Source organism: Mus pahari, chromosome 21 (genome assembly GCF_900095145.1).
Source record: "Mus pahari chromosome 21, PAHARI_EIJ_v1.1, whole genome shotgun sequence".
NCBI lineage: Eukaryota > Metazoa > Chordata > Mammalia > Rodentia > Muridae > Mus > Mus pahari.
Window position 1 is genome coordinate 24,221,763 of NC_034610.1, and position 10,796 is coordinate 24,232,558.

The window sequence follows — 10,796 nt, forward strand, 5'->3', positions numbered from 1 at the left end:
CTGTTCTGGAACTCACTTTGTAGACCAGGCTGGCCTCGAACTCAGAAATCCACCTGCCTCTGCCTCCCAAGTGCTGGGATTAAAGGTGTGTGCCAGTGTTGATTTCTCTGAACTGGGAATAGTGGTATACACCAGCCAGGCCAGCCAGTATGAGACTAGCCTCTTGTGATAGGAACAGATGAACTGACACCAGGTAGCAATGACAGATACACAGAGAGCCCCAAGTCCTAAGAGAACACAGATGTCACTTTGTTTTTCTAAATCAACTTCATGCCAAATATCTGGTTGATGCAGTAGATGAGGGGTAGCCACTCACACGATTGGCCAGGTCCTTGGTCAGCTACCTAACCTGGAACATTCAACTGACCCCGCATCTCAGTGCTAGCAGATGCTGGTTAACATCCCTAAAGGGGGAGGGTCTGACCTCTAAAGTCCCAGTCACTGAGGTGCCCAGGAACACCTGTGTCACAAAACCTGGGATCTCCCACGTCTCTGTGGGCCACCTGTCCCCCCTTCTACCCCACTGGCACATCAGAGAGGAGTGGAAAGACATTCATCTCCTGCACTCCTCCTGGGAAGAAGTCATCACAGGAGACAGGCAGGAGGAAGGACCTGGGCATGTGAGCCCACCACCGCCTCCATGCCCTCTCCTACCAAACAACCTCGCCAGGCCTAACGAGCGGTTCTCACAGGGTGTTCAGCACACCTTCTGGGGCTGGCAACGTTTTTATTGCTTGAGATATTGGCCTCATTGTCCCTGCCGGGTCGCAGGGTCAGGGGAGAGAGCTGTGGCCACAGAAGCAGCCAGGTCGGGATCCTGCGTGGCCACTGTCACTCTGGAGAGTCTCCTCTGGCCTCAGCGTTTTGTCGGTACATGGGGGTCACTTGCTTCTCAGAGCAGGCCTGAGCCGCTAGCCACCAGCTTAAACTGGAGAGACAGGAAATGGCTTAGTTGCTCTCAGCCCCTGGCGCCATGTCTATACCACTCAGAGAGCTCTTCAGACTCTCCTTTGAGCCACTCCCCAGCCTGTCCACTTGGCCCATGTTACTGTCACAATCCTCCGCTTGGCCTGTCCGGCAGCACATCTACTTCCTGATGCACCGCACGCCCCGCCAGCCCAGCGTCTCAGTAACTTGTTTGTAAGGTTAATCCTAACTCCCGCCTAACAGCATCCATCCGTCATGATGTGAGGACAGTCACCAAAACTGCCCGTGTCCTCCAAGGCTATGGCGTACAGCTCCCCTCTCTCTAGTCTCAGCTGGGACCCCGACTGCTCATCCTATTTCTGCCACACTGGGTCCCTGTGTGTCTACCAGCCCCAGGGCCTTTGCGCCTGCCTTCCTGCTAAGTAAATCCCTCTTCTCCTAGCTGCCTCTTCAGGTCACCTGCCTCTCCGCCCGAATCGAATGAACTCATTTGCTGATATATAAATTCACGCGGGATAGAACCGGTGGTTCATGCTTCTAATCCCAGCACTCGGGAGGCAGAATCAAGTAGATCTCTGTGAGTTCGAGGCCAGCCTGGTCTATGCAGTGAGTTCCAGGACATCCGGGGCTACATAGTAAGACCCTCAAGTCTCAAAGAACAAAACAAAACAAAACAAAAACGTGTGTAGCTGGGTGTGGGGGTGCACACATGAAGCAAGCCCACCACTGAGGAAGCTGAGAGAAGAGGGAGACGGCCTCTAACTCACAAGGTCAGCTGAGGTACACACTGATACAGTCTCACAAACCCAAAGGGGTATGATGCTCAACAGCAGAACACTCGCTAGGGAAATGGTCAGGCCCTAGTTCCATCCATCCCGGGTATTGAGCAGGTTTCCTGTTCCATACGCACAGCCAACAGCAGGAATGAAAGCTGGGAGACCGGGGAAGGAAGGTACCAGAAGGCTGGCTTCCATTATAGATGCCTGTGTTTGCCTCTCAGAATTGGCAGCCTCTCGGGCAAGCAAGAGGTTTGCTTTCCTTTCCTGAGGGAGGACCACCAGCCTCCAGGTCTCACCAGGATCTCTATAGAGCCCACCCCTCCACCTGGAGAAGCTCTGAAGGTCTGACCATCTGAAGACGCGGGCTGTGTGGATCCGCATCTCCCAAACCTGCCAGCACTAACTTTACGCACTGGCCTTCACCTCTCTAGGCCTTGATTTCCTAGACAGACAAAAAAAGAAATGCTGCAATTTACTGCAGAGGATTGTGGGGAGCTAAGAAGCCACAGCAAGGGGTAGGATGGGGGGAGCTGGAGAGATGGCTCCACATGAAGATGGGAGCTGGGGTCCCCAGAAATCCATAGAAATGGTGGGTGGGAATGACGGCCTCCCTGTAATTCCATCCCCAGGAGGCAGAGAGAGAGGACCCCCCACGCCCCCCATCTCTCCACCCCCCCATCCCCGTGCAATCCAATTAGAGAGATCTCTCAGCCCATCATAGCCCTTGGAGGAGCCAGATTCCCCTAGGTTTGAGGAGGTCAGTGGCCTTCTTGTGGAAGGCAGTTTGCTTGGACCAGCAGTCCCAGGGAGCCGGCTGGGGGTGGGGGTGGGGTGTCACTCTGGTCCTCACCAACAAGACACTGAGCCTCGACTCTGCAGCTGCCTCCAGTTAAGTTAGCAAGCCTGGTTGGGTGATCAGGGCCCATGCCTTGGGTGAAGAAGTCCTAGCCCCAAGTCAGACATTCAGGAAACTGTGGCAGCTGAAAGGAAGTTCTCCGACCTTCTAAGACAGTGTGATCAGAGATGCTGGCTTAGAAGGCACATCTAGCACACACACACACACACACACACACACACACACACACACACAGAGGCGTAAATCTAACAAGGATGCCAACCTGTATCATGGTGACCTTCCCTGGCCTGGCTCTGTTGAATATCTGGGTGTGGTCAATTGTTAAACAGTTCTGTTTTTCCTAATGCTAACTTACAGCTACAACCAGGCTCACCCCCTCCCCACTGCAATCTCCCCTGCCCTCTCAGAAGCAGGAGAGTGAACTCACACCTGTCTACAAGGCCAGGACAGGGCTCCAGAGCTGGGCTGTCTTTCTCCACGGGGTGCCAGAAGTGTGTGAGCTTAAACAGACAGCAGTAACCAACCTACGGGGCAGAAGCCAAGCTACCCACTAGCTCCTGCTAGCTGGTGGGGAAGGAAAGCTGTAGGAGATCCTGAGGAGCCACGCAGCCTGCCCTGGTCTCAGGGGCCCTTGTATGCCCGTCCAACATGGCCCTCCCTGAGCAAGCACAAGGGATCCCTGTAATGTGAAAAACGTAAGCTATTCTTTCCACCCGCAGAGCTGAAGCAGCTGTAAGCGTAAGACAGAGATGCTGGCCTGATGGGGCGGGCGTCTGGAGGGAGAATGGGGCAGCAGCCGGGTGAGCTCTGAACGGCTTTGCAGAATGGCTAACACTCCTAGTCAAGAAAGGTCCGGGGCAGACTATCAGGAAGGAAGAGCTCCAGGATCCAGCGTTCAAAGTCACACTTTTTAGCACATCTGCCAGATTCTAGTGCCAGGAACCATCCTTCCTCCGGGAATCTCCACATCAAGCTATCTCCAGGGCTCTCCACATCCCTGGCACCCAACCACAGACACAGGCCCTGTCACCGTGTGATGCCAACTGCTTGGCTGGGGTACTCATCCAACCTGTACCATGGTGACGCCATGCTACGCAGCGGTGACGCCAGCCACTGTTCTCAGACTGGTCCATCGCGTCCCTGTGATTGATGGGGATCACTATGCTGCTTTTACAGAGAGGGAAACTGAGGCCAGACCAGAGAAGCAGCTCACCAGGAGTCCCGGGAACAGGGCTGGCATGCGCTTCAGTGGCAGTGTGCTTTCGTGATATGGGTTTGATTTCCCAATAGCCTCAAGTGACTGTTCATTCCAGTGCATGTGCACGCATGTGTGTGTGCAAACACACACACACTCACACACAGAGAGACAGGTAGGGGGAGATCACAAGAAAACTGGGATTTGAACCCAGGAAGATAGAGCCAAACTTTTTTTTATTTTTTAAAAATAGTCTCACTACATAGACCAGGCTAGCCTGGAACTGACAGAGCTATACCGCCTGCCTCTGTCTCTGCTTACTGGGTGCTGGAGATAAAGACAAGATCACACTCTTTTTTGCTATTGTTGATGGGGGTCTGAGGCAAGGCGTCTCTATGTAGCCCTGGTTGTCCTGGAATTGGCTACGTAGGACAGGCTGGTCTTAAATTCACAGAGATCCTACTGCCTCTGCCTCTCGAGTGCTGGGATCAAAGGCGTGAATCGCCACGCCTGGCTAAGCTCACATTCTTAACCAGCGTTTCAAATAACACAAGGCTGGTTCAGGCTTGGATCTACCATAGTCAGTGACAGTAGTCACTTGGGAGTGGACCACAGTTTGGCCAAAGATGTTCTCTACAGAGGCAGAGGCCCTAATGTGTCGTCTGCCTTCTGTGCGCACACTAGGCACCAGCGAGATTCTGGACAAGATATAGGACCTGCCCTGGATGCTCTCTGTTCTGCTGAGGTGCCCAGCTCAGGAGGAGCCCCTGTCTAGAACAGGCTCGAGGATAAGGCAGAGTCCCTGGGGCTGGATCGGGGGAACCAGAGAACCCATCAGCCACCCTGAAGCCTTGTTCCCTCCCAGCTGCCCATCCGGAAGAAGCTGCCAGCAGGGGTTACTGAGGTCCTCATGGCAGGACACCCCAAAGTCTCTACTCTAGGGGTTCCAGTTAGTGCTCCAGGACACAGGAGAAGGGACTCTAACTGGTAATCATGGAATAAAGGGCAGTGTGGGCTCTTCAGGTCTTTGCCCTCCCCCAGAGCTGGACCAGTGGCTCCAGCTAAAGCAGAAATAATCTAGAGCGTCAAGGCCACCCAGACTGTCCTGTCACCTCCCCTCTGTTCCAAGTGAACATTCTGTCCTCATCTCTCCTCATCCAAACCACATCTCCCTCATTTCCACTTCAGGAGGGAAGAAGCAGAGGTTGACCAGGCCTTCTAAAAAATGTGGATCATGTCCCTTAGAGAGACGGACAGCAGGGTCGACCCTTAGGAACTTTCTGGCACTAGGCACCTCTTACACGGGACATCTTCATCCTTTGGATGCTTCCGGAAAACGGAGAAGGGACCCAAGAGTTTCTGTCTGTCTCGGGCTGGCCACTGTGGCCACCTGCTGCTCAGTGTGCCTACCCCTTATCTATCTGTAGTGCTCATGCCCACTGTGAGCCAAGCACATGAGCTACCTCTGTAACAATGAGGCTTTCCTGGGAGGAGACAGACTTCCCAGTTGGGAAACTGAGGCTTAAAGTTTGTCTCAAGTGGCAAGTGAGGGATCCCTCACAAGATGTCTGACTCCAGGTCACACAGTTATGACCCTTCCTCTCCGTGGAGTGGGAGACTCTCACGGGACCGTTCACGCCTTCCATGCTCGCTCAGAGACTTGGCGCTCAGGGTCCTGGAGATGTAGAAGCTGGTGCTGTAGGCTGATGTCTTTTGGGACAAAAGGATGCCCCTGGAAGGGGAAGCACAGAGCCCTTTCCGGGTAGGGAACAGAATGTTCAGGAGCTCAGAGGTGGGAAGGCTCTGGGAGACAACTCAAGAGTCTGAAGGCGACAGGCGTGATTGAAGGCGGGAGGCAGGGCTGTGTGCAGAAGGAGGGCAAGCTAGCAGCTGCTGACAGCTGAGGAGGTGAGACAGAGCTGATGGGCCATCAGGAAGCTCCCAGCAGAGTAGAGGCAGGTTCAGATTGTCTCTGTGTGGGACTGAGGTGTGGGGGATGGGCACACATCTGGGAGTCACCGCAGTAGTCCCCTAGAGAGCCTGACTGGGAACACCACCTCAGCAGCCCTCACCTCAAGTCCTCGGGAGGCAGTTCCCCCCGAATCCATCCTCTTTCACACCCCAGGCTAGCATCTCGGGCCATATGGACACTTGCCCAATGTCTCAACTCAGTAACTCAGAGATGAGGTGGACAATATCTGACCCAACAGTGACCCCTCATGCCGAGGTGAGTGGTTCGGAACAAGGGTACGATGGGACTCTGGAAATGCTATATGGGCCATTGCCAAGACCTCGGGTGAGTTATATCTGGACCACAATGTTCCTCACAAACCTATCAAAGCAGAGTGCCTAGGGCCAGCCACATGCCTGTCCAGCCTCGGGGCAGCCTATTCAGAGAACCTGAGAGGCCCAGCCCCACAGAGAAGGCCAACCTGTATGGCATTACTGGGGACTTGGAGGTGGCAGCCTACAAAACAAACTCCTTCCTCCCCCTCTTGCCTGGGGATTCTGACACTTCATCATCAGCCCTTTGCTCTTTCGCCTTAAGATTTTTTTCATCAGTTACTGGTTTTTAATGGCGCCATACCACTCTTAAGTCGGGCAGGGCTTCCTGCTCTCTGAGAGAGACTCTTGTCCCGGTTGATCCTTCTTGCTGGAGGCTAAAGCAAGAGGCTTTCCAATGCTGGGTTCTAAGACAGTGGAGGAGGGGGAGGAGGCTGGGGCAAAGGCCAGGGTAGGGGAGAAGGGAGGTCACAGGAGGCACAGAGGGTCATGCCTGGGAGGAATGGCGCCAGTCCCTCTCACTTCTCCTTTTGGAGAAGGATAAATCAGAGAGAAAGCCAGAGTGGAAACCCTGGAGCAGCTCCTCCCCTTCCCACTCTGGTGCTGGGACCCCTGTCTTCCTCCAGTCCTAGAAGCAACAGCTCCGAATGCAAACTTTCTGGGAACCTGACCCCTGCCTGGCTGCCCATTCAGCCATCGCCACCCGCCGCTGGGCAGGGGGGTCTCCGAAGACAGGCAGCGGAGACGAGAACAGCAAAAAGCAGGCTCGCTAAGCAAAGGCTGGAAGCTACAGAGAAAAAGGGATTCCGGCCCAGGGGCGGGGCAGCCCCCCCCCCACACACACACACACAACCGCGAGCGGCTCACCTGCATGACACGGTGATCTCCACCTTGGTAGCCGGGATGCTGCCCGCCAAGGAGTCGAACTCGCTGAGCGACGCCATGTCCTCGGGTTGCTCCATCGCCCACCGTCCCCCCACCCCACCCCAAATTAGTCAATATTCCTGCGCGATTCACGCCTCCTCCGGAGCGGCTGCAGCCCTGGGCTGGGCGGCCAGGGGAGGAGAGGAGCGCGAAGAGGGGGCGTGGGAAGTGCGAGCGGGAAGGGGGCGGAGAGCGGGGGCCCGCGGAGAAACGGGGCGCGTGAACTGCTGCGGGGAGGCGGGGGGGGGGCGCGGCGAGGGAACCGGGGCGCAGAGGGGAGAGGTCCCCGGAGGGGGCGTGGGGTCTCTGGAGAGGGGCGAGGACTGAGCCGCCTCGGGCTTGGGGCGCAGCGCCACGTCCTCTGCTAGGGCTCCGGCTCCGGCTCCGGCTCCGGGGTGCCCTGGACTGCGGGAAAATCAAATGTACCCGGAGTCGCAGCCAGTGCCTCCCGCCAGGCGCGCGCAGCGTGCGGGGTCCGCGGGCGCCGGAGGGGCCGCCCGCAGGGGCCGGGGCGGGGCCGGGGCGGGGTCTGCGCGGGGCGAGTGTGGGAGCAATGTGTGAGTGTGTGTGTGCGCGCGTGTGTGTGCACGCGCGTGGCAGGCGTGGGGACGCGGCTCCGGATGACGGGGACAAGGCTGGCGACAGCCAGAGACGGTCCCAGAGCGCGCGCCGCCCTCTGCGCAAGTTCCCCCACCCCACTTGTCCAGCCGGGGGTCTGCGTGCTGGGGGAGGGGAACGGTCCAAGGGGCACCTGTTTGGGCAGCGTCTAGGCGGGGTTCGGGAAAGAGGACTCGGCTGAGTGTGCGCACCGCCACCAGAGGGTCTAAGCCCAGAGCAAGCTCTCCACCTCCTTTTGGGGAGGCGGCAATCAGCCTGGTGCCAGGAAGGCTGGTCTGGTTTCCGACATAGGGTGGGTCAGTGGGAGCTTGCCCATCCGCCTCTGGTGTCCGCCAAGCCTGGTCTTGGCTAGTCGCCCGAACCTTTACCCAGCTCCTTCGTCGTCGTCCTCCTCCTCCTCTCGTCGTGAGCATAGGGGCCGAGCCAACCCCCGGGTCTGTCTGGAAGCTTCCTCCACTAGACTGAGTGGCTGGCCTCAGCTCCCTGGGCTTTGCAACCAGCAACCCAGTATACCAGGCTCAGAGCCCTGCACTGGGAAGCGAGGGGAGGGGCAAAGCATCTCTCAGGCAGTCTCTTCCCAGGCTCAGCCTACCCTCTGGGCCTGGGGTTGCAGCGCCAAGCCAGCTGTGCACGGAGTTTCCTCTCCAGCAAATCCACCCGCGGCCCCTCCTCAACCTCGATGTAAGCTTTACTGAGACAAGACAGAGTGGAGACAAGACAGAGTGGAGCCGCAACTTCCTCACCCACCGCCTCACACACCGTGGATGCCTGTCGCTAACAGTGGTGGCCTGTTGCTATCAATGGTGACCTTCTGGCAGCCGGGCATTCTGAGCAGGTGCACACGAACACCGTTTGAAATCAATTTTCAATACATCAGTCAGAGCCAGAGTTGAAGACAAACAGAACACCTTCCTTGTACCTGCACAAGTGATTTCTGTTTACCTACGTCTCCAGATCAGCTGGGCTCAGTTCTGTCGCCTGGGGCAGACAGCCAAGGGCGCTGGACTCCCCCAGGAAGAAGGAGAGGGGACAACTCACTTTGGGGTTGGGCCTGGGGCTCTCTCTGCACAAAGAACACCGCAGTCTCCACTTGTTTCTTTGTGGGTTTTTGTCTGTTTTGTTTTTTATTGTTTTTCAATTTTCAATTGATTTTAAATTTAGAGCAAAATCCAGTCTGAACCCCAAGTGAGCTGCTAGTCAATATGTATAAAACTATCACTATCGTCCAATATGGTAATGAGACAGAATGAGCCTAAGGAGCCGTTCCCACCCAGGATGGTGCTCGCTCGGCCTGTGTTCACGGGACGAGAACAGTTTCTAACGCCGTAGACAGGACGGTACCAAGGCAGAAAGATGTGAAGTGACTTGCCAAGATTTAGGACTAGGAATGTGCTTTTATTTTATCATCGCTTTGTTTTGTTTTTTCAAGACAAGATTTCTCTCTGTATAGCCCTGGCTGTCCTGGAACTTGCTCTGTAGACCAGGCTGGCCTCGAACTCACAGAGATCTGCCTGCCTCTGCCATCCTGCTGGGCTCGAAGGCAGGTGCCACCGCTGCCTAGCAGGGATGTGTTTTAAAACACAATTCTAAATGATTGGACAAAAATTAGGTTACTCCTTTACCACAGGCATGCTGAGGGCATGGGGCAGCAAGGACAGTACCACTCACCCGGTACCTCCCCCCTCTGTCTCTGGTCAGCTATGGGGAGGCCGAGAGGTTGTTCAGCTGAGAGTCTGCTGATGAGTTTGAAAAGTGATAGCATTTGGAGCGGTGACTCAAGGGTCTCTTTGCAGAAGCATGTAGTCTGTATTGCAGAGGCAGGAGGATCTCTGTGAGTTCCAGGCCAGCCTGGTCTACAGGGGGAATTCCAGGACAGACATGGCTGTTAGAGAGACCCTGTCTCAAAAATAACCACAACAGAAGGCAAAAAGGCACGGGGTCTGTTCCTAAAAGCTCCAGGCTAGTTGGGCTTCAGGACGTGTAGACAGAGCTAGCCAGCATTGAGGAGGGCTGTGGAAGGTGACACAGAGGGCCAGGGATCAGGGGACAAGGGGGAAGAATGGGAACCCGGAGGGGAGGTGACTGACAGATCACACTGAGCGTGAGGCCTTGCATGGGCGCTAGAGTCAGCCCTGAGCCAGACTGGACAGAGTGCCTGAGAGGTCAGGGAAAGCAGGGTGGCTGGCAGGACCACCCAGGATTCTTCTCACTCCATGTGCCCAAACAGGGGCTTCTGCTAGCTCTTGGCTCCATGGCTAACATGGCTGACAGCCCCATCCTCCAGAAGGATTCACCTTATGGCATGGCTAGCCTGACACACGGGGCGGCTGAGACTGTCCGAGAGCCGGGGAAGGTCCTGGCCTGAGATGCAGACTCCAGCAGGTGTACTGGGCTTAACTTTCACCCCATTGCCGGCAGCGAGGCTGAGCTGCCTTCTTCGGGGACGACTGTAGAACTTAGGCCGGAGGTCTGTGCCTGGCAACCACAGATCGAGAGTGTGTGTCAAAGGTGAAGGCTGAAGGTGAGTGGAGGTACAAGATGAAACCAGGAGGATGCAGATAAGATGCCAGGCTCCAGCTGCCACCAGTCTGTCCTAAAGGGGGCACCAATGGAGAGGAGATCTGAGAGGCACCTCTCTGCACCATGGCCAGCTTAGCAGTCAGACCCAGAACAAAACTCTCTGATGCGTGTCCGGAGCGTCGCTTCCGGTCTTTGCTCAAAGTATTCACTGATGGCTTAAAGCAATGCCGTGAGTGATACATTTGGGTGAATTTGTTCTCTAGAAGGTGTCACAGTATTCTGGTCACTAGGCCGGCCACCCGCGACATCCTGATAAGCCTTCTGGTGACCCATCACGTGGTACAGACTGACTCTGGTCGCCTAGAACCCAGATCAGAGGCAACCTTGACCCCAGCCCACCCACCATGGAAGCACCATCGTCCCTCTGATTAAGAACCGCGATCACGGACCCGGGGCGGTGCCCAGAAGAGCTAAGATAATCAGCGTCAGCACTTTGCCTTCGCCGCCGTCCAAGACTGCAGACGGCCTTCATCTGACCTGATTCGTGGTGTTAATGATGGCAGAGCAATTTTGAGAGGCAGCTCGCTCTCGGCATCTATAAGGAGGGGAAAAGCACTGAGGGCTGGGGACCAAGCTCCTTGCAGAGGCGGCAGCTGCAGTCGCCCTCCCCTCTCCACCCCTCCCCTCCCCTCCC

General features: G+C 56.1%; 1 protein-coding gene across 2 annotated transcripts in view; it reads right to left on the reverse strand.

Annotated features, from left to right (window-relative positions):
• Positions 1–7,379, reverse strand: part of Cpne5 (copine 5) — an 83,437-nt gene extending 76,058 nt beyond the window's left edge. For both annotated transcript variants that reach the window (XM_021221212.2, XM_021221214.2), the window contains exon 1: positions 6,908–7,379. In XM_021221212.2, the coding sequence (XP_021076871.1) occupies positions 6,908–7,002 (95 nt within the window). In that variant the 5' untranslated portion in view covers positions 7,003–7,379. The remainder of the gene's footprint in view (positions 1–6,907) is intronic.
• Between the last annotated feature and the right edge of the window lie 3,417 nt (positions 7,380–10,796).